General features: G+C 31.7%; 3 protein-coding genes and 1 long non-coding RNA gene across 10 annotated transcripts; 1 reads left to right on the top strand and 3 right to left on the bottom strand.

Annotated features, from left to right (window-relative positions):
• Nucleotides 1–3,577: 3,577 nt before the first annotated feature.
• Nucleotides 3,578–5,954, bottom strand: LOC100813396 (transcription termination factor MTERF15, mitochondrial). 3 transcript variants are annotated; one of them, XM_041011912.1, is made up of 3 exons: nucleotides 4,573–5,954; nucleotides 4,453–4,486; nucleotides 3,578–4,205 (listed from the first exon to the last, which is right to left on the bottom strand). In XM_041011912.1, the coding sequence occupies exons 1-3, from the start codon at nucleotides 5,603–5,605 to the stop codon at nucleotides 4,157–4,159; spliced, it is 1,116 nt and encodes a 371-aa protein (XP_040867846.1). In that variant the 5' UTR covers nucleotides 5,606–5,954; the 3' UTR covers nucleotides 3,578–4,156. The 3 variants fall into 3 exon arrangements, with proteins under 3 accessions (XP_040867846.1, XP_003551920.2, XP_006602249.1); XM_003551872.5 differs by having other exon boundaries at nucleotides 3,580–4,205; nucleotides 4,453–5,954; XM_006602186.4 differs by lacking the exon at nucleotides 4,453–4,486 and having other exon boundaries at nucleotides 3,585–4,205; nucleotides 4,573–5,953.
• Nucleotides 5,955–8,707: 2,753 nt separating this feature from the next.
• LOC121173985 (uncharacterized) lies at nucleotides 8,708–13,199 on the bottom strand. 5 transcript variants are annotated; one of them, XR_005889573.1, is made up of 6 exons: nucleotides 12,937–13,199; nucleotides 12,237–12,605; nucleotides 11,227–11,271; nucleotides 10,580–10,891; nucleotides 10,008–10,470; nucleotides 8,708–9,059 (listed from the first exon to the last, which is right to left on the bottom strand). It is a non-coding gene; the product is annotated as an uncharacterized lncRNA (long non-coding RNA). The 5 variants fall into 5 exon arrangements; XR_005889572.1 differs by having other exon boundaries at nucleotides 12,245–12,605; XR_005889571.1 differs by having other exon boundaries at nucleotides 10,568–11,271.
• A 2,883-nt stretch (nucleotides 13,200–16,082) lies between these two features.
• Nucleotides 16,083–18,204, bottom strand: LOC121173925 (zinc finger BED domain-containing protein RICESLEEPER 2-like). Its single transcript, XM_041011770.1, has 6 exons — nucleotides 18,127–18,204; nucleotides 17,742–17,947; nucleotides 16,695–17,619; nucleotides 16,354–16,549; nucleotides 16,205–16,273; nucleotides 16,083–16,126 (listed from the first exon to the last, which is right to left on the bottom strand). Exons 1-6 carry the CDS (start codon nucleotides 18,202–18,204, stop codon nucleotides 16,083–16,085), a joined length of 1,518 nt encoding a protein of 505 aa, XP_040867704.1.
• A 3,192-nt stretch (nucleotides 18,205–21,396) lies between these two features.
• On the top strand, nucleotides 21,397–24,149 carry LOC102662723 (uncharacterized). The gene is made up of 4 exons (XM_026126802.2): nucleotides 21,397–21,503; nucleotides 21,707–21,826; nucleotides 22,563–22,970; nucleotides 23,347–24,149. Exons 2-4 carry the CDS (start codon nucleotides 21,752–21,754, stop codon nucleotides 23,548–23,550), a joined length of 687 nt encoding a protein of 228 aa, XP_025982587.1. The 5' UTR covers nucleotides 21,397–21,503; nucleotides 21,707–21,751; the 3' UTR covers nucleotides 23,551–24,149.
• Nucleotides 24,150–24,329: the final 180 nt, after the last annotated feature.

Raw genomic sequence — 24,329 nt, 5'->3', positions numbered from 1 at the left:
TGACACCATTCACTCAACTTACCTGTAAGGACCAACCGTTTGCATGGACCGAAGAGTGTGAGAAGAGTTTTCTAAAGTTGAAGCAGAGGTTGACCACTTCTCCTATCCTTGTATTACCTGATCTCGATAAACCTTTAGGTGTTTACTGTGATGCATCTCATCAAGGAGTAGGGTGTGTGTTGATGCAAAGTAAGAAGGTTATGACTTATGCCTCACATCAATTGAAGATTCATGAGAAGAACTACCCTAGCCATGATTTGGAGTTAGTGGCAGTAGTGTTTGCTCTAAAGATATGGAGACATTATCTTTATGGAACCAAGTTTGACATGTTCGGTGATCACAAGAGTTTCAAGTACTTGTTTGATCATAAAGAGCTCAACATTAGGCAATGACGATGGATGAAGTTTTTTTAAAAGATTATGACTTCCAATTAATGTACCATTCAGGTAAAGTGAATGTTTTAGCGATTGCTCTAAGTAGAAAGATAGTTTAAATATTGGCTTTGATGATCAAGGAGTTAAAATTGTAGTCATTAATTTGAAGTTCACTTGAAGTATTACGATCATTGATCAAAATTTAAATTTCATAATAGTCGTTGATTTGAGTCAATATGATCTAACATTAATGTATGTATAAAATAAAATAGAAATATTTTATCTAAATTATATATTTATTAAAAAAAATAAGAGAGAAATAATTATTCTTTTTATATATTTTAAAAAGATATCTTTAAATATAATCATAAAGTATAATTATTTTCAAATAATCTTTTTAACTTTAAAATTAATGTACATATATATTAATAACATTAAAAACTATATTTTTAAAATAATAATTCATTTTTAAACCGTAGTGTAAAATTTCATTTATTGATTAATTAAAATTGTTATTATAATTAAATTGATCATATACGTGCAAATTTAAATTATTTTTGAAAATTAAATTCAAATTGATTTAAAACAATTTTCGTTAGTGTATTTTTAAAAATCTTTTGACGTGATTTTTTTTTGAAAAAAAAATCAATTGAATTTTATTAAGTTTAACATTAATAAAAAAATAAATTGCTCACAATAATTAACAACAGTCATTAATTAAGATTTTCATCAATTAAAAACAGCAATCATTTTGATAAACTATTTTCTTAAATCTTAAATAATTAACAAAGGTGTGATACTAATAAATCCATGCAAATTATAAAAGGAAATTATTTTTTGAGACTCTTAAAAATCCACTCATAAAATCCAATTGGTCAAAAGTTATATTATATGTAAAGAAGACTTGAAATTCTTCAATTGCTCAAAAGTTACAATTAATAATAGGGGTTGATTATGTAAACTTCTTTTGGTTTAAAATCAACTATTGATAAAGTTACAATTTGCAATAACATCAACTTACAATTTGCAAGTCATTGAATATAATAAGATTTAACATTAATACATGAATAAATTGATCATATAATTCTACTTAAAATGCTTTATAATATTTTAACATTATTAATAGCCATTGTTTTTACATATTATTTTTTCTGGAAAATAAAAATAATAAAAATTATAAACTCTTTTTTAAAAATCTTAAATAATTAACAAAATTGGGCCATACTATTAAAGAAAAAGGTATTTATTTATATATTTATATATTCTTTGAGTATTAATAATACTATTTTTGCTTCTTCAAAAAAATTTATATATTGATATAAATATTAGATTAATTGCATTAAAATGACACATTTAATATTTCTTCTGAAGTTTAATATTTTTTTTTATTTTTTATAAATATGTTAATTTAATTATGGAAAATAAAATTATACTTAGTATATAATTATATGTATGAAATAAAAGTATAATGTGTGAAAAATGATTAGATAAAAATAACTGTAAACATATAATTAAATTTTGAATGAATTAAAAATTATATTAATATCCATTGAATTAAATCATTATTTAGCCGTTTCTAAATATTAGTGTGTCGTTTTTATGTCTAATAAATTCATTTTTTTCCAGTTTTGTAAAACTTAATAAAGTCATCACCATGCCTTTACAACCATAATGGTAATGAGGATTTAAACAATTTTAAACGTGACTGATGTGGGAGAAGTTGAAAGGTAAAGAGTGAGGCAAATTAAATTTCCGGGAACGGATAAATAATGATGCTAGGAATCATGTATCGACATTTTCGAACGAAAAAACTGTTTCAAATTTGCTCCTCTTTCTAACAATCAGGTTAGTACCTATGTATTTTTTTTTTCTTTTTCATATATTTATATTTAATATTCTCTCCATGTTTCTTAAAATTTTATTTTTTTTATTTGGTGTAATGTGAATTTTTCACTTAAATATTTATTTTTTTCCTTTCCTTGATTGTGAAATTTGTAATCCTCCTTTCACCTCTTTAATTTTGTGTTTCAAGTTAGGAACTATTTTTTTTTTTTATATTTGAAATAAATGAATAAAAAAATAGTTCCTACCTTTCTCTCACTCGCTTTTATATGCTTTTCCTACTTTCTTCATCGTCTGTTGTTATATTTGTTTTTTCTTCTCACACAAACTTTTTTTATCTTATAAACTTTTTTATTCCTCTTCTCAATATTAATTTATTTATATTATTTAAATAAATTTCAAATAACAGTGTTTTTTAATACATTAGAATTTATTTTAAAATAACTTTAAAATTTATCAATTTTCTTTATTAGAATATTTATTGAATGCATTTGAAATATATTTTTAAAAAAAAATCAAATTTTGTCATTTTCTTTATTTTTTGATGATATGATTTAAATAAATATGTACAAATAATTCTTTTACTTGTAAAAATAATATATATTTTTTTAAAGTAGATGTCTATACAAATTATTCCTAAAATATTTGGATAAATTCGTGTATGTCCATTTATTATTTTGATGTAATAAATATAAATATAATTAATAAAAATAGATAAGTCTTATGACTATCATAAATTAGATTTAGTGTGCAACATCAGTCCAATTAAAAATGAGTTTAATAGTTATATGCTAGGTAAGATAATTTTATATTGATCAACTAATAAAAAAATCACAATTAATATAATAAGTTATTTATTATAAAAATTAATAAACTCATCCATGATTTGTGATTAAATTTTTTTTCTTCGTACCCCATTACCCAAAGACTCTTCGCTGCACCAGGGCTCGCCCTCTCATGATTTGTGATTAAATAAGAGTCTAAATTATTTTAATATACAATTAATCATCTTCCTCACTATTAATGAAATTATATTTATATAATGCATCATTTAAATGATGCTTGGGTTTAAAATCTAATTAAGAATATTGTTTCACTGCAGAAAATGAATGAAAGAAGGGATTCGTTTGGTTAAACTTTCACAAGTAATTATTCCCGCAAACAATGACAAGCAATGAACACAATAACAAGTTTGGCATCATTCTTTTTCGGATTTTCCTATGAAAAATAGCCACGCAGTCTATCCTACCTTTCACAAAATGGAGTCCATTTGCATTCCCTTTGCTTAGTACACTATTTGAAGCACCAAGTCCTATAGCAATACAACTAATGATATTAATTGGTTGGCCTGGTGTGATTAGGCAGAGTTCATCACTTTGCCTTCCAATAACGCACTCCTTTCCTTATCAGCACAATCACTAGAAGTTACTGCTCTGTTGGTTGTTTCAACTAACAAAAAAAATTGTGCATATGTGAACTCTGCAACTCTAGGTTACTGGGTTGTCCCGATGATTTTGCTTTCCTTTTCCCCATTGCTAAAAGGACTTACTAGGTAATGTCAATGTTACACTTCTCATTCCAAAGGTCATCAAAAATAGGGAAAAAAGAAAATATCTTTTATATTGTTCTTTAATACAAAGCAAAGAACCATCAATATCAGTATAACATCTTTGCTAATAAGAGTCAATGATATTAAACCCATCATTATAGAAACACTACTTTGACTGCTAACAATACTTGTAATTTGTAATAACTAATAACTAATAAGCCTTAATAAGAAAACCAGTAGTTGGCATATGTTCAAAACTATATTGCATCCATGACTTCATATAACAGTATGCAGTATTACACCCACAGACACACTAACTAGATATAGTGACAAATTTCAAGTTGAAGGGAGTATAGCATAAGCTTGGGCTTGGAAGACATCTGAACAGAATTCATTTATTGAAGAATTCTAATGGTAGCACCAAGTGCAATTTGATTTGACTGAAAATGAAAATAGATACACAATCAAGATAATTAAACAGAATATCACTAGTAAGCAGATTTATATACTTGATTATAAAATGACCAAAAATCCCTCTATTTAAGTAACAAAACTCAGAATGTCAACAAAAGCAAAAGCAGACAGAACTCAATTTCAAATTAGCATAGAAATAGAGGATTTAAAAGTTAGGACAATAGGCTGCAGAAACCTTCAAAAATTATATTACATTCTCATGATGAATCAAACCTTTGTAGACATCTGGTAAGAGAGGCAAATCTTCCTGGAAATTAATGACAAATTTCTTCAAAAAAATTTCCTCAGTAATGCACAAAAAGGAACTACTTTGCAAATTATTCTTAACCAAACCTTTTGATTTCAAGATTTTAATTACTGAGAGTCTAGGGACAATCCTCTTCTCCAAGTTGTAGCCTAGAACAGTAGGATATGCAGCAATATATTCTGGTGACAAACCCATGTCTTTCACTAGGAAATTCATTTTCTTTGTAACCATCTCATCAGACAACTTGATAAAATTGGGATACTTCACAAACGCTTGAAGAGCCATTTCCCGGTTCCAGCCCCACCTCTCATAAATCTCAAATCTCAATTCCAATGCCAGTTTTCGCATATTATAAAGCACTTGGATAGCCATGACAAATGCTGTTTTCAAAGGATCAAACCCAAATTTCTTAACTCTCTTGACAGCTTCCACAAATCTGGAATGCTTCCCATATGCTACACTGGGAAAATGGACCATCAGCAGAGAGATCGAACCTTGAGGCACACCAGACTGCCTCAAAACCTCAATGTTTGGAACCAAGCCATTCACCATGTCAGCATATGTGAAAGCAAATGGGGATTTTCTCAAAACTTTAACAACTTCCAGATCATCATGAACCACACGCCTGATCATCCTGCATAGAGGGACAAGGAATTTTGCCAGGCTCCTCCGCAAGATTAAGGGGTTTTTAATTATCATCTTAGACATGTCAGTGTTGGAAACCCCAATAGAGTGGAAGAACTGCAGTTTAGGCAAAAGGGTCTTCTCTGCATTTGCAACAAGCACCCTGGGATGCTTCTCCACAAGTTTTGCAACCTCAGTTTTGGAGAATCCATAGTCCTTGAGAGTGTCAAGAACAGCATTTGGGCCATTGGGGGTTTTTAAACTGACCCCGTTGGAGAGTTTGTAAGCCAGTTCTGGGGACAACCCACATGAGTTTATGAGGTAAGATACGGTAAAGGTGACACCTTTATGGTTGTCTCTACCAGATGTGAATGAATTGAAGGAAAAAAGAAAAACATAGTGTCTGTGTTGCAGCAGAGAACCCAATGGGATTTGGGTGCTCTTGTAGTGTGTGAAGGATGAAGTTAATCTTGTAATGAGAAAATGAGGCAACATTTACTCACTCAGATTTCACAATGTATGCGTTTCAACGCTGCAACCTTCAATGCAATTCCCTGAGCTGCCTTCAAAAGCACAGTAGTTGAAACCCTAATGGGATTTTAACAAAAGGGTCTTTTCAGGTTTGGCTGAGAGAACCGAAGGTAAACAGCCTCTTTATGGAGAGAAACTGAGAAACAAGTGAGTTTATATTGAAGAATGTGTAGTCCTGAAGTTGAGAAGATGAAGAGAGGGTTGCTGGTGTCTGTGTTATTGGACTTTGGTTAGGTGATGCGTTTTTGGAAATTGGTGAGCTGGAGACCCAGTCGATGAATTTGAAGAATGTGATTGGAAAAATCTGATGAATTATGTTGAACCAAATAATTAAATTTGATTTTTGGATCTATATTCTTTTTAGGGTTAACTAGTAAGGATAAGCTGAAAGATACAAGTGACAATAAATTCTATAATATTGTAACTTTTTAAATTTAAAAGCAAGTGAATAAACTAAAGAGTAATATAAGATAAAAAAAAGCGGATCATTTGTATGTACAAATGAAATCTAATGATGATACAAAATAAAAGCAGGTATTATATATCAAAATGGAAATAACAAAGTCTTACTAATAAAGACATAGTTTGTCGCAAAAGGTTGAGAAGCAAGTGTACAATTTACAAAAATTTATTAATGTTACTTTAATATTGTAGTAAATTTATAAACATGGTCAAATCAAAATTTAGTTGACATTGGGATCAGGAAATTCGAAGACTATTTCCATGTTAGGTGTGAAGCTTTGGGCTTTTGAAAAATCTCTCCATCCAGATTCAATTTTTGTCATCTTTTGCCCGTCATTGTAAACAATGCGACATTCGACACTGCATGCTATATTCAATTCAGTGAACATTTTTTTGTCATAAAATAATAGATACTTCTTGGAACATCCTGACATACCAATAAATGAATGTGAGATAACAAATAATAAGCATGTGGCCTTGTATTCATTATTCATTCAGAAGCACCTTGAAAGTCACTGAATTCAACAATTGATGGTATAATGAGTGTCATTTTGGAAAAGTTTTTGCAGCACGACTGATTTTGAATATGGTGTTGGTTATGAATATGGTTATATCAAGATGAAACACTAACCATAATAGGTTAATGTGACATGATGATCTCCCTCGAGCCCATAGAAAGTCTTTAGTGTTGTCTATCCATGCACAATTCATATTTTAATAAAAACATGAAAATAAATCAAAGTTTTTTTTTTAAATTTAGAAAACAAAATTAAACCCAAAAAATAGAAAAAAAATTTAAAAATATATTTAATCTTATGTTTATATATAATTATTTTTAAAAAAAAAATATAAATGATGGTGAAGATAAGCATGACAATGAAACACCATGAGATTGTATGTTATTTCTTATTGTTGTTCCCTAACCTCATTTCCATCCTTTTCCCTCTCTGATTCTGGACAACTATAATAAACAAACATAAAAGAGAGAAAATGAATATTAATAACAATAATAGTTATCATAAATACTTACATAGTATAATTATATCCATGTAAAACTTATTTAATAAGAACCAAAATTAATATGATTGAAATATATAATATATTTTATAAAATAACACTATCTAGTTTGCTTCGATGAAATTCATAGTTATTCATGTTTTAAAATTTTATAAATAATGAAATACATATTTAATTTTATTGAAGTTATTGTCATTAGATATGTTGTTTGTATATTATTTATAAAAGACTAAAATATGAAGTAAAAATATAAAACTACTAACATATTGAAATAGATTCATGATAAATATATTGAAGAACAATTACAATACTAATTTGGAACATCAACTTGGCAATGTCATGATAGATGATTTCATTAAAAACATGATAACAAATTAAAGTATTTTTTTTTTTAATTTAGAAAACAAAATTAAACCCTAAAAATTAAAAAAAGTATTTAATGTTATTTTTATATATAATTTTTTTAAAACCTTACAAATGATGGTTATGATAAACATGATAATAGAGCACTAAAGATTGTAGGTTATTTCTCATTCTTGCTTCCCAACATTGTCTTCATCCTCCGTCCCTTATACTCGACGACGATAAAAAAATTTTATTCATCCATGACTTTGTATATACTTGTCCGGTCTTCATCCTAGCCTACTAAAAATGATTATTATTTTGTAACAATATAATTTTAGATATTTGTTGTCTACTTTTAAATGTAATTAAATTGAATGTCATAAAATTATAATCTTAGGTCATCTAGATTACAATTAATTGTTACTCTAAACTTTAATAGACAATATAAATTTTTAGAATAAATAAAATATGGATTTTATAAAAGTACAATGAATCAACAATAAGAATGGATTGCATTCATCTTTATACATGTTTTAGAATGACTTTTATTTATTAAACATCAAAATAATATAAACAGACCTAAATTATTTATATCGGGCTCATGTCAACTCCCTTTTTTTTATAACTTACTTGTGTGTAACCCGTAGATCCTTTTTTAATTCTCTAATCTTGCTATCTCTTTGTTGCTCGACTTAAAAATTCCTCTTCTTAACTAATTTGAATTAATTTTAAAAACTATTTCCGTTCTCATTTCAAATAGCTTCTTCTTTTCAATTTTTGTGTTGTCTAAGTCCAAATTTATTTTTCCTTCTATTTTGTTTTCAGTTTGCGGTTGTTTTGTTTTTTATCTGAAAACATATTTCCTCTTTTCTAATTTGGTTTAAGCCAAACACATTTCTTGTGTAGACTATAATTATCTTTTTTGAGTCACAATTTTGCTTAAGTTAGATAACATTATTAGATGATAAATTTTTTCTTTGAATATTTAACACAATTGCTAATTTATGATTCTTAGAACGGTTGTTCCTCGTCATTGCTTGTAACAATATTGTGTATAAATGATTCTTGGTATTATTATTTTGTTTAAAAAAAACAAAAGAAATTTATTTGGGCATGATACTTTATTAATCCAACAACTTTGTTTCTGATAAATACCAACTGCACTGGACAACCCGTTAATTTTAAGCCTCTAGTCGAATCTAAAATAGTCCTACATCACACATAACTAATGATTGAGAAAAAAAGAAAGATATATAAAATTTATAAGTTCATTAGAGTTAAAAAGTATGGGACCTAAAAGAATAGGTAGTTTTCCTATATTACTACCTTGTGACTGCAAACTTATAGTTTCAGACATCTTTAAACTGCTAGCTCTTTCGAGTTTTGTACTAGAGGGTGCTGGAGTAACTGTTACATCGGAAGAACTCTGATGTCACAACTTTTAGGCAAGACTTCGCAACAATGGATGTAGCCCATATTTCCTCTAAGAAATCCTTATCAACAACCATTGAAGGATCAACAATTTTTGTCACCAACTCAAGTAAAACTTTTCCAAAGCAATAAAAGCCATAGACACAAATTGATGTTGTTGAACCTATTCAATAGTGAATAAAATTCATGTCATAATAATAGATTGAAAGAAATATTTCTAAATATTTCAACATTTATTTATCTGCATTCATACGCACCTCAAGACATAAAAAAGGAAAACACAATTAACATAAGCACATAAAATAAACCACAACATCAATCACCTAATATAAATTATTAATGAAAATACTCAAATCTACACACTTGCACTTTTGAAAGACAGGCACAAACCAACCAAAGTTCTATGAACTTTTTGTGTGAATGAAACAGTAGAACTTCTCAAGCCAACAAGAATCAATACATGTTCAATCACCCCACATATATCTTGACCAACTAACTACTTCAGGATGAAGAGCATCTCATGATTCTAGATAATCAGAATGACTTCCAGCTGACTTTCTGAAAATTTATTTTGCTAGCACAAAACAATCAGGACAAAGTGGTAACAACTAAACAATGTTCCCTTTCAACTCTAGATGCAAAAAAGTTGAGTCTGACACTAAATCCCATATTTACTATGAGACTTGCAGTCCACACCAACAGTGATAGATTGATAATCCATAAAAACATGCCTATGGAGTGTATACCTTACTATCTCTGTTCTCTACTTGTGCCTACAGAGCACTTGGCATAGATTAAATTAATCTTAAAGAAGTAACCTAAAAGCAAAGGGATTTATTTCCATGCCTCATATTGCTATGATCAAGTCAAGACTACAAAAGAAAGAACCTTCCTAACCATTAAATACACTCTAATAGGTTTAAAAAATATTATTTGAAATAAATTATTTTGGACACATGACATTTAAGGAATAATAAGTCTAATCAAAGCTAACCACAACAACAATACAGTCAAACTTGAAATTTGGAAATGGAACAACTTGTAGTGAGTATCTAAAAAAATTAAACTCAAGTAATTAATATAAATAAAACATGTGTAAGAGAATTCATACCACAAATAGTTCATGTAGTCCAAGGGGTGCAGTTACATTGTATGACACATCTGGGTGTTCCTTCACTGCCTCTGCACTTAAGGAAGGAATATCCTACATAATAGTGAAGTTTAAATTATTTTGCATATTTTCTATCTTCATAAGTCAAAGAATCATTTTCACAATTTATAGAAAAGTAGGAGAGAATTCTATGCAGATCTGCCTGACTCCAATGCCTCCCAGGAAAGAGAATAAAGGGACTAACAATAATGCAATGAGCACCTTGAAACTAAAGATAGAAAAAGGACAACACAGATGTTACGTTAGTTCTTCAAATTAAATGTATTGGAGTAAATATATCTCAAATTAAGCTACAGTAATCTTTCTAGTTCTTCAAATTAAGTTCCATATGTTATGTTAGTTAATTCTTACTGCAGCTTCATCTTCTCGCATAAACCGCATCCAGTCATCCAGGTATATATACCTACAAAACAGAAAGCAATAAGATAACAGAGAAAAAGGAAATAAGTTGTTATCCTCAATTATCAAAATTTGAATCAAACAACAAAAGAAAAAAATACCTAGTAGCTTACTCTTTTTCGTTTCCCGTAATGTTTCTTGCAACATGTATGTTCTTCAATTTAAGCATCATCTAAAATAGTTGCTAGCATTGTGATTAATGGACATACACCCAATTCCAACTACTATGAAATTTTTAAGGAAAAGGTACCTGGCATTTTCAATGACTATCAACTGAAACTAACTGTGATTACCTAAAATTATTAGCAAACTGGAGTTTAATCGTTTTGTAAATGAGAAGGATATAGACTCAATGCTAATAAATAGTTGCTTTTGTAAATGAGAAGATATTGACTAATGAAGTGCCCCTAGCAAGGAGCTGCTCGCTGCAAGAAAACAAAAAAATATTAGATGAAAATACAATGTTGGATAGTAATGGTTACCCACCATGCACGTGCAAAAAATAAATAAAATCATGTTTGGTATAAAAATAGAAATTAAAATTTATCAGAACACAAGCTCACTCCCCCTTTTAAACTGTAACAATTAAATGAAAGATGAGCTACAGGGCTAGTAACTCTTAAGTCTTAACTATCCAACATTCTCATTCTTAAAGTCTTACCACCCTCCACTGTGTCACTCAATGCATGACTGATGAGAATGTTGAACCGCAAATATGCCATATAATGTACTAAAGACATGAAAATAGATAAATCCATACTTCACAATCATGATGTCCATCTTTTGAAGAAATATGTGATGAAACCTGAGAAATTCAAAACAATAAATTATTCAAGAAATAAAAAACTTAAAACACCAAGAACCACATCATTAAAAAGATTTAAACAAAATTCATTTCATAAAGACTCAAATTGGCACATCTTCTAGGACCATGCAATAAAAAATTTTCAGGGTTAACACAAAGGACATTGTCTTTATTTTTAGATATAAAAACCATTCATGGTAGAAATTTTCCTTGACATGAGACGGTATCAGAACATGTTTGACCAAGTAGCAAGGATTTTGATCCTTGCCAACTCCATTCATCCAAACACAAGTTAAATTTCAATAGAAGGTAAGGTGGGCACATACGTTGTCCAGACACTTCAAGCCTTTGGGCTCTTGCAAGATTAAATCACAGAAGGTAAGTTGTCCATTTTACTTAATAGCTTAAGCTTTTGGAGATGTCAGTCCTTTAGAGTTTGCATTATACAATTCTTTAATTTCATGGTTAGTGGCATCAGAATTCTGTTCTGCCGCTAGATATATTTGTAGTACAGATTTTCAAAAGTTTGATGAATATCTAGGGGTTTGTTTTGCAAGCTTGGAGCATTTTCAAGGTTTTCAAACGCAATGAACACATTGTTCTATATGGCAATGCAAGGATTTTGCAGTTATTTAGTGCTAATAATCGGAGATAAAAGCCATGATTTTCAAGGCTTTAATGGATAAAGTTGACCTCTTAATGGATTTTATAGAAGAGCTCATATCATATATGGACACAAGGACCAATTTACATCTTATATTTATCACATAAATATTAAATTTTCCCTGCTTCTAGACATAATTGGTATTGCAGGAAGCACCAATCTACATTAAATTTTCACTGTGTGAATATTTTCTCAGCAAGTTATTTGCATGCTAATGTTAAAGAAATATATGATTAAAAAATATATGACTCGAAAGCTATTTGGGATTAATGTAGTATTCAGACTAAGAGAAAATACATACAAAGCTACCTCGTACTCATTGGTCCTTTTAAGCAGACTTGCTTTATGTCATCAACAGTACTGCTTGTTGATGCTTTTGGAACTAACAAAAAAAATTAAGAGATTTGCATTATTAGTGAGGTTACGAAATGCAAATCCTCATGCATATCAATGCAACAGGGATAGTTAAGAGACACAAGATAGTTGAATCATGCCTTTGCTTCGAAATGATGGTTCATTGCCAAAGTCAAATTCATGCACAGATCTCCAAACAGCTGGAGTATGTGCCACTCTCTTGACCAAAGATATTTTTCAAGGATTTCCACCTAATTCTTCAAACACTACTATCAAGTTCTTCATTGGCTTCAGCCAGGACCTTCGAACGTGATACCTGCAAAATTCGAAACACAAAACGGGTAAATATCTATATTCTCCCATCATTGGCCTCTTACATAAAAAAAACATTTAGTAACATTGGATCTGGCACACTATACAAAAAAGGTTGTGGCATTATCATTACTCATATCAGAGTGCAATGATACTGACACAACCAAAGGTAAATAAAGCCATGTACACCCCTCCCCACAATATTATTTCACTCTCTGCACGTGATATTTATCTGTCAGATCAGACTACACAAGTTCAATGGCTCTAACTAGTAGTATCATTTTCCTAAAGACATAAGTAAGATCTTAGTTATATCCTTTACAGAAAAGCAGTACCATCGTTAAGTGCAAGAATTACAGTCACCCTTTGCATAAGCCATCCAATATCTCTCTATGCTCTGCCTGTTTATCCATACTTGTCCCTTACCCATGCTTTCAAGGTCCAAAGCCAATGGTTCCTCTCCCTCGAGTGCATCAAAATATGCCTGGAGGTTCCAGTCATGGAAAGCTCAACATGTTGCGACTTTAAAGAGAAGCTTTCAGTTTCTGGAAGCTACAATGAGGTTGAAGAGCAACTTGTAGGCCAATACTAAGTACTAACTGATGATATTTTTAGCTTTTAAAAACACAGTGGCCATGCCATATTTCCTTTGAAGTGAGATGGATAGTTTGGTTGTGGTTATGTACCTATCTTGAGGAGTAGGTAGAACTACACGTTCAAAATAGACCATTGCTCTATCCTTGTCGTGATGGTTCTCCCACACCAACTTCGCATATTGCATCAAGATTTCACCATCATTAGGATCTACCATGATAGCACGAAGAAAGTACTCCTCAGCCCCTCAAAGGTCTCCATTGGACTATCAGTAAATAAAAAAATTAGATGTCAACATCCGAAAAGAATGATAAGAAAATTCATGCTTGTCTCGATGAAACTAAAAAATGATGAATAAATATTAGAGCCTCATTTATGAACCATGCATTTATTGTCCTAATAGGCATGCCTCATGGAACTTATTACAAATATGAAAGGTTCAATGTCTACTATTCATATAAATCCAAAATTAGGACCTACATTAGAATCAAAGTTTATGTCTTTTTAAGGACATAGAAAGTAAACAAAAATCTGCAATTTTTACAATCAGTTTCATTTCATGATAGACAAACTCACTTGTAGCCTGAAATTGAACTTAATTCAATGCATAGATATATATACATAAAAGGAAGCTAAGACAATGATGCAAAGAAAATATTTGGTCAACATTGCTCATCAAAACCACTTAAAAATAAAACTTAACATACTAAAGGCGGGATTCAAAAAAATAGTTTCTCTGAAATCTGATCATGGAAGCATTTGATATCCTGATACACTCACTCTCACAATAAAAGGTGGTAGTGCCCAGGCCATTTTCTCAAGTCATGATAACAATTTGAAAATAGGGAAAATGAACCAAGAAAACTAATTTGAAATCCAACTTAACACTCACATTGACCATAATAGATGGAAGCAAATGCTCCATTAACATAACCAAGAAATGTATAAAAATCAAATTCCAGAGTGAAGTTCATGTTTATATTAATGACAGAGAATTATATTTTGGCTTTAATATCTGCAAATAATTTAGTTCATGTGTACTTAACTGGTCTCAAATATATATGCAGAAAAATTAAGTTGTATGCAAATAAGAATCAACAACTATTTTGGCATTAATATTAACTGAAACTTCCATTGCTCAAAGACATAAATGTGTAGTCCTACATTCCAGTCACAAAAATGTGAATCCCATTGAGACTGCAATATCTGTATTCATAGAAGTTGCACCACAGTGGACTCCTAATGGCGGATTGAAGGATTTACACAATGCCATGGCAAAATTATAATGACATCAAAGGAAACTGAAGAACATATGGTAAAGTGAGGCTGACGGGTGGCTGAAATTGGACACCATGTGACAACAATGAAAGTAAGCCGAATTTACCATCTACCACATCTCCAAAGCCAGAAAATGCATCCTTAAGAGACTGATCATCAACTCCATATGAAAGGCCTAAAATAGCAAAGTCTAAAACAATAAAACCATAAGAAAACCGATGACCAGGTGTGTGGTTCGTATCCATAACTATTTTTCCAACAACAATGAATACCTCCATTGAAAAGCTTGCTTGAAGACATGCAGCGAATATAATTAAGCATGGATGAAACAGGTGCTTGTGTGCTGTGAGCAACACTCTGCCTCGAGACATTTCCAACCTTATTACAAAAGGCCATTTTGATTGTGTCCTGATACAAAAAATTGAAACTAGTTATTATAAGGATTAATAGAATAAAAATACACCATCATGATAGCCATAACCGAATGACAAATTCTAAAAGGTCACGAGCTTCACTTCTAAAAAAAACTAAAACAACTTTCTAGGCATTATAGTCGCCATTTGGCATACATAAAAAAACACTAAGTAAGGAAATCATAAAGCAACCTCGACACTAATAAACAAGAAATATACTTCAAAAAAAGGAGATTGTACTTGGTTGATAGCAAGCACTTGGTCGTTGCTCTTCTTCTCCTTTTTCAATTTCCTCAGAAAATACCTAATTGAAAGCAAAACAAATTCAAAATTATACAAACAACCCCTAAACTGTAGAATTCAAAAATAGAGGCAATTAAATCCGATTGCTTGGAAACTAAGAAAACAATACACGGTGCAAAACATTACATCAAACATCTCAGAAATAAAACTGTTAAAAAGGAACAAAACAATACCAGAACTTGGACTTGGCGCGAACCTCATTGGTGGACCAAAGCTTCATTCGGTAGATCTTGGGGTGCTAACCTGGTTCCATGGCAAGAGCCCTCTCAATAGGCATGGCAATGGGCTGAAACGGGAACGAATATTGCATTTCCCACCCCCACCCCTGACTTTTGTGACCAATCCCCGACCCTGCCCCCGATCCCCGCCGAGATTAAAAAATACATACCCACCCCTGTCCTCGTTGGGGGTCGGATTTCCCCGCCCCACCCCGCTAGAATTGATTAAAATTTTTTAAAAAAAGAGAAACAATATTGTAACTTATTGAAAAAAATGAAAAAAATGAGGCTAAAAAGCAGTTTCGTACCAAAAAAACAATAACAAAGCCAAATTCAAAATATGGGATCATTATCATAATTTAAAAAATTACTAAAACAAATCAATCCATTCCATTAATATCATAAAATTTGGGTATTGCATGAGAAATTAAGGACATGCATATTTATATCCCCCCAAAAAATACATTACCATCTAAATATATGTTGTTCCAACAATAAGTAGCATATGATTCTATTTAGCAAAAAAAGAGATACTAATATACTATGTTGGTTGTCCTTCAACATGTTTCACTATGTTTAGCATATGATTATGTTTAGCAACTTAAACATGTTTCATTCTTTCAAATTACATAATAAAAAAGAAACATCTTAAATTGTGCAACAAATAAATGTTAATCATTCCTCCAAATTAGTGACACCAGTAGCACCCATCATTTCATCTGCATAAAAGAAATAAAAATTAGAACAAAAGCTTATATTATATAATAACAAAAAATGAAGTTTAGAACATTATTTACCTTCATCATCTGAAACCATTTCATTCATTACAGTAGCACATTCAGCAACAACTTTATAGCTCGTAGAACCTATAAAAATACATTTACAAGTATTAGTTCTTGAATAAACACAAATATCAATTTAACAACATATATGAATAAAACTTTACCCGTATTTTCAGCACTCCACAACCAACTTCTAGCGCACATTAAAGCCTCCAAAGTAGTCCATTGAAGTCTACTACAATGTGGGCTTAATACTTGACCACCAGTGCTAAATGTGGATTCTAAAGCTACGGTAGATACCGGAATAGATAATATATCCTTAGCAATTGCTTGAAGTGTTGGATACTTGACACCATTAAACTTCCACCACATCAAAATATCAAAGTCAACAGCTCTTGGTAAAACATCTTCTTCTAAATAGTGGTCTAACTCTAATTTAACATAAGAACTTCTAGCCCTTTTTTCCTATAATAAATCTATCATACTCAAATAATGCATCACCAACAACTTCACTACCAATAACATCACCAACATTACTACCAAAAGAGTCTTTGTTCATTTTCATTTGGTAATCAGAAACTAAGTCATAACACAATTGTTGAATGCCCCTCACTTGAGTAAAAGAGTCATGCTCATACAATTTTTCATAATAATACTCAAGCAACTCCATCTTGTACCTAGGATCTAAAACAGTGGCAACTCCCATCACATTATGAATCACACCCCAATATTTATCAAATTTGATCATCATATTTTTTGCCATTTGTTGAACCATTGGGTTAGGAGAGGTAATCCATTGTTTGATTGCCAACTTAATCTCACATATATTTGGAAAATACAAATTAGCAGTTGAATGTTTAGTAGAAGAAAATAATTCAGTGATAGTATTGAACAACTTCAATCTCCCACAAATATCCTTTGCAAATTGCCACTGTAAAGTACTTGGCAAACAAGTATATTGAGACTCTCGTTGCTTTAATCGAAAAAATACATCCTCATATCCTATGGCAATTTCAAGCATTTTGTAAGTTGGGTTCCATCTAGTTGGGCAGTCTAATGCCAAATTCTTAGTGTAAGAGATTCTTAATTGTTTAGCCGTTTCCTCAAATTTTTCCTTCCTCTTGGGTGTTGCTGTCCAATATGCCACACTATCCCAAATATTTTCTACACCTTCTTTCACCACTTCCAATCCATCTTTTACTATCAAATTAAGGATGTGAGCACAACAACGCCTGTGAAGTAAAGGCCCATCCCTAAGCAAACTACCTAAGTGCAATTTATCCTTAATTTTATCAATCATAGTATCATTTGTGGTACAATTATCTAGGGTGATAGTGGACAGTTTTGTGTCAATATTCCAATTCATCAAACAGTCAGTCAATACATTCCAAAGTCTATCACTTGTATGAGGAGCAGGAACATAAATGAACCTAACATAAAAATAGAGATATAATATAAAAACAACCAAAAAAAGAGATATAATATAATCATATTCAATCATTTTATAAAATAAAAGGCCTAATAATATAAAAAGTTCAAATCGTTTTATTACCTCAAAATCTGACTTTGTAAGTTCCAACAACCATCAACGTAATGAGCTGTAATAGCCATATACCCCCTCTTCTGACTTGTTGAAGTCCACATGTCTGATGTAATGGCCACTCTTCCATCAAGACTATCCAACAACTTCAAAGTTGTTGCTCGTTCATTCTCATAGATTTTCATTATCTCCTTCTTAATTGTGTTTCTAGTAGGAACCTGAAAAATATCACTATATTTTATTTTATAATATACCAGTTATATATATTAAAGGATAATTTAAAAATAAAAAATGCATTCATCAAAGGAAATAATTACATTTATTAATAGTTATAAATCAATAAATGTATCTATATGTATTATTTGCATACTTGAAAAAAAGGGTTTTGCTAGCGAACCTGAAACACAGGTTGGAGTGCAGCAGAGTATCTCCTAAAGCCAAGGTGATCCACAATTGCTAGTGGATACTCATGCATAACAATTGCTTTTGCTAGCTCTTCCCTTGCACGTTATGCATCATAAGTTCCTGCACCTAACTCTTGTTTTCCTTGCACGACCTTAGGTGTAAGAAATGTTTGGCCCTTCATCCCTCTCATAAAAATCTTGTACTGAACACAAATCTCATTATGCTGCCACAAATGCTTGGTTCTATTTTTTTATTTTCCACCAAGAAGTTTCTTACAATACTTGCATTCATCCTTGTCCAAACCATTGACTTTAATTTTTTTGAAATGTTGCCAAATCTTACTTTTCAGCCTACATATTCCTCCTTGCGCCTCCACATTATTAACTTCATCTTCATGAGGTGAAGGAGTATGATCAACATTAATAGGTGAAGGAGAAGGTGCAAGATCAACATAAATAGGTGAACAAGTTTGATCAATTGGTGAAGGTGAAGGAGAAGGAAACTCATTAATTGATGAAGAAATAGGGTAAATTCCTTTTGGTGAAAAACTAATATCTTCCATTACTTTCCTGGAAAGAAAAAAATACACTAATGTATTAAGGAAATAAGAAATTGGTTGTTGTTGGTATCATGATGATTAGTACAAATTTAACAAAGATTGAAATTTATTGGTCAATACATAATTATTTCTATTGTTTGTGACTACTTGCATAACATATTTTATTCTTCAATCTACTTAAAAAAGTTGTGCAAAGGCAAATAATATGAGTGAATAAATGAACAAAAGAACACCATTTTTGTACTTCCTTTTAAGCCAGCAAAATACAAAAGAAAAACATGCATCATAGAACATAAAATAAGAATTATTTCTTCTGAAAAGAATAAAGAGGCATGATACTTGATGAATTTTGTCATTGTCTTGTTTCTTTTCTTTAAAAAAAAAGACAATGAATTTTATTAAAAATTGTTAATTTATTGGAATTTTACTACTCTCATAAATTTTTTTAAATTGCAATTCATTCCTGGATCTATTACCAGTGTTGTACCACACATTTCTATCACTTTTCTTCAACTATTTACTATTTTCTCTATTTTCCTCTTGTCTTGATCCAGTTTTATCATCTTGTAGGATACAATACAACATCTAGCTCTAGTTAAGTCTTGCTGAAATTAAATATCATTTTAATTTTATATCTCGTCTTGTCCTAGTCAGATAGAACTATTGTGGAACTATGACATGGGAAATGGCAGCAAAGCTAAACTAAAAGGGCAGAACCTTAAGGGAGAGCACAAGCTAAGTTGATGTACACAAAATTAAGGTGCATATTTGTTATAGGGGAAATTCTAAACATAACAAAACCTATTAGGGGCTCTCCATAACGAATAAAAAGGAAAATAAAATAACAGAGAGAATGTAACAGGAATCTCTATGCATATCTGTTAGGAAACCCCCTTAAAAATATAATGTGCCTTACAAAATTACACCAAATACAAGCAATTGCCTAATCTTAACTAAAATCAACTGCTAAGCCAAGAAACCTTCTTAAAATTACGCAAAAAAATGTAGCCTAGGTAACACATTTGCAATATAAAATTAGCCTCTTTGCTTCTACAAAAACCATTATAGCTAGTCACCGACAATTGGCCTAAGAACCTAGGTCACAACAGCCATCAATCATCTAAAGGTCCTGAGTCCTGACATCATATTGCATTTAGAAACAGCAGCAACAACAAGAAATATATATAAAAAAGATAAGCTTAATTTGCAAACTAACAACATGGAAGGACTAGGAACCACATACCAGAATATGTGTTAGTTGCCAGAAATAAATTGAATCTCTACAAAACAGGGGTTTTCTTGCTGGTTAATGACCTTCTACTGCTTTTAAGAAGCATGATAAAGGTAGAGGGTAATTAAAAATCAACACTCTTTGCAAATCCAGAGGAAGGCATAAAAGGGAAATAATTGTCAATTTTGTAGGAAATCAGGACATTTCCAGAAGGATTACCTAAAGTGCAAGTCTTGGTTCGAAAAGAAAAGTGAGCTTAATGCTCATGTATGTTTTGAATCAAACTTAACTGAAGTTTCCCATGATACATGATGGATTAATTCTGGATGTATGACTCATGTTTTTAACATTATGCAGAGATTCCTTACAATCCAAACCATATGCCCAAATGACAAGTTCATTTTCATGGGGAGTGGAGTGAAAACTCCAGTGGAAACAGTTGAGACTTATTGTTTAAAACTCGATACTAGATGTCATTTAGATTTATTGGAAACTCCTTATGTTCCTAGTTTATCTAGGAATTTAGTTTCATTATCTAAACTTGATGTTACTGGATACTCTTTTAATTTTGGTAATGGATGTTTCAATTTATTTAAGCATAATCATCTCATTGGTACGGGTATTCTTGTGATGGTTTATATAAATTAAAAATAGACAGTTTGTATGCTGAAATTGTTTTAACTCTGCATCATAATGTTGGCACTAAACGTAGTTTAGTGAATGAACGATCTGTTTTCTTGTGGCATAAACGTTTAGGTCACATTTTTAGAGAAAGGATGAAAAGATTAATAAAGAATGAAATTCTTCCTTATCTAGATTTTACGGATCTAAATATTTGTGAGGGTTGTATTAAGGGAAAACAAGCAAAACATACAAAGAAATGAGCTACAAGAAGTACTTAGCTTCTTGAAATTGTGCATATTGATATTTGTGGACCTTTTGATGTTAGTTCTTTCGGAAAGGAAGGATAATTTATCACCATTATTGATGATTATTCACGTTATGGTTATGTCTACTTACTGCTTAAGATTTCTCGGGCAATGAATGCCTTAGAAATTTACTAGAATGAAGTAAAAAGATAATTAGACAGAAATGTGAAAATTATTAGATATGATAGAGGTGGTGAGTATTACGGAAGATATGAAACTGGGCAACACCCAGGTCCATTTGCTAAGCTTCTTCAGAAACGTGGCATTTGTGCGCAATACACAATGCCCAGTACACCACAACAAAATGGTGTATCAGAAAGACGTAATTGAACTTTAATGGATATGATTAGGAGTATGTTAATCAATTTGACTTTACCCATATCTTTGTGGATGTATGCCTTGAAAACTGTCATGTATTTGTTGAATAGGGTTCCTAGTAAGGCAGTTCCAAAGACACCTTTGAACTGTGGACAAATAGGGCACCTAGTATAAGACACCTACATGTTTGGGGTTGCCAAACAAAAATAAGGATTTATAATTTGCAAGAAAGAAAATCGGATGCAAGAACAACCAGTGGATATTTCATTGGTTATCCAGAAAAATCAAAGGGGTTGCAGAGTGGAAACCATTTTAATTTTCCAAGAGAATTGGTGACACTATAGCCTTGCAAACTTAAGTTCTTTAGCTTGGTTTTCTTATTGATATTGATGGGCTTCCTACTTGAAATAGATCTATGCCCATGACCTATAATTCAGTTCTTTAATAGCTAATTACCTCTTCATGCTTTCTTTTAAACTTTCAAGTGCTATATAGTATACAATTCTGAGATTTGCTTTTATTTACCTTGACGCAGTATGCTGACTCAAATTTAATACCTGGTGATGTGTTGGCATTACTCATGTCACAATCACAACCTGAAAGACACGGTAATGCAGTTTCATCCATAAGCAATTCTGCCATCTCTATGTCCAAGGTATCTAGTCTTCTGTATTCTGTACCCTGTTGCTCATTAATTCTTTGGTAGGAATAGTCAACTAATGATGTTTATATTACTAGAAAATTGTTGGTAGAAAAATAACTGGAAAGAAATGGTGCAAGTCTTGGTTTCTGTTGGGTACTTGGCTACTTAGGAGCTAATGATCTGCAAAGTTTTCATTTCAATATTTCTTATCAATCCGGTTACTGTATTATTGTCTTGATCCTCACATACCCTTTATCAATAATAAATGGATGAGGTGAAATGCATGTTGGGTTTCCTGGATACACCTATACATTAAGTTGAGTAGTTCTTTCTTGTGGTCCTCTACCAGCAAAGTGGTATCTGCACTGGCTTAGCCTGATCACGAGTTAGTGGGAAGCAGCTTCTCTAGTGGAGCACAGGCTTTTAATGCAAGCAGAAATTGAGCTATATTAATGTGAAGTTGTTTAGTTATTTAAGCTTAAACCTGGTAACAAGTTCATTATGATGGTTAAATAACTGGTTCAATAAACACCCTATGATCATTGTTTCAATCTTATAACCATGTATAACTCGTATTGTCTTAATGTAGATAGATATGAAATGCTAAAAGTTAACATTGAAGGGAAGTGCATTAGTGTCGTTTACTTGAGGTTTAAGGGAACCAAATCAATGCCCTCAACTATGTTATATTGATAATTGGACCTAATAGTTAGTCATTGATATTCTTGACAGTTGTTGAACCATGCAGGTCATGGAGCCAGGTGCCTTTCCTCTACCTATGAGATCTGCACTTCCCCGGGATCCTACAGTGCATTCCTCAACACACTTTCATCAATTGCCTGACACAAAAGGGTATCTTTCCCTGCCCCAGAATAGGCCATACAATACAACCATCAATTCTCAGTTACCATTTTCAGGCTATACTGTATACAATCAATCTCCGGCAGACATGAAGTACAATCTTCTGCAAAATAGAAATGAATTCCTTATAAATGGATTCCCTCCTGCCACAGCTAGAGATGCATTTGGCTTTGGAAATCTTGGCTCTTCCATTTATAGTTCTGGAAGCTTTCTGTCTAATCCATCTCCTGGTCATATGATGCCTTCAAGTAACTTCAATGAGATTTTACCTTCTCAGTATAATGATGGATGTAACGTAAGCTCTATTCAACAGTGAAGTTGTATTTTTTTTTCCAAGAAAGAACTATCTTTTCTATATAAAGCTGTTAATTTGGTGATAAGTGCAGTATACTTTAACAATAGATGATAATGCTATAATGCTATTGACTATAGTACGTTTGTGTATTATGAGAAAATGACATGTAAAGTTAGCTGCTGTTGATCTGCATATGCTTCCTCTCTGAACCTATTCTACGAAAATAGAAAAAGGATGGTATCCAACTTTTCTTAACATCTGATGGATGAGTTATTTCCAAAGTGTGACCATTACCCTTGACATATTCTACACTAGTAAAGTCTTCTAATATTTCATAACTTGGGTTAATTGTTTTTATTGTCGTTCTTCTGACCAGCATGGTAGCTTTTCTCATTGGGATTTTGGAGCCGAGCCAAGATCTTTGATTATCCCAGAGAGAACCCAGTCACAGTATGTTACTCCTGGATATTCTGACCTTTATCATTCTCAGACTCGGGTTTTGGAAGAACTTCAGCAACCAGGTGATTTTCAAGATTTGTCATCCAAGCAGATGCATCAATTTTGGCAGCACAACAACTAGTACTATACACCCTGCTTGTTTTTTGTTCCCTTTTTTGTATAAGGGATTATTTTAGTAGGTTTAGGTGAATTATTTTAGTAGGTTTAGGTGAATTATGGTGTTATTTTCATTCAGATGCTTGAGCGTTAATTCAATTGTACATACTTTTTGAGAACCTGTCTTTGTAGTCCCGACTGAGTTGATTTTGTTGAACAACTGGGGGCTTCGTTTTCTTAAGGTATCTTATTTTGCTGTAACATCTCACTGGGTAAGGGCAAGAGGAATATACTTTTTCAACCCAACAAAATTGTTATTCTCAAGTTGCAAGCATAAGGCTAATGTGTAGTTTTATGTAGGTTTCATGGGAATGGGGACCCCCCTTTGATGATGAGAAGGCGTGAATCGGAGCAATTATGACATGAGATATCTGTTGAGGGAGGCAATTAACATGAGGTTAAGTTAGGCATTGGGGTAACGCAAAATTAAACCAATAATTTTATGGTGGGGATGTTATTGCTTAACCCCATTCTAAAAGCTAATCATTATTTTGGGATTCTATTTAATTTCTTGTCGTAATGCACCTACTTAACCTTCTATGTAGCCGAAAGGAGGTATTTGGTGCTGACAACTGTACACTTTGCCAAAGGCAATAAACTGAATTTGTTCAAATGGATCCAAAGAGAGAACAAGAAAAGGGGAATTTGAATAGGATAGACATTGACGTCAATCTAGTATATCCTCAAACCAGAGTCCCGAAAGTACTTTCATCAGTCCGGGAAGTCTAATTTTAGCTAGACTAT

This window comes from Glycine max, chromosome 18 (genome assembly GCF_000004515.6).
Source record: "Glycine max cultivar Williams 82 chromosome 18, Glycine_max_v4.0, whole genome shotgun sequence".
Taxonomy (NCBI): Eukaryota; Viridiplantae; Streptophyta; class Magnoliopsida; order Fabales; family Fabaceae; genus Glycine; species Glycine max.
The sequence above is the reverse complement of the archived record's forward strand: the minus strand, read 5'-3'. Positions and strand labels throughout refer to the sequence as shown.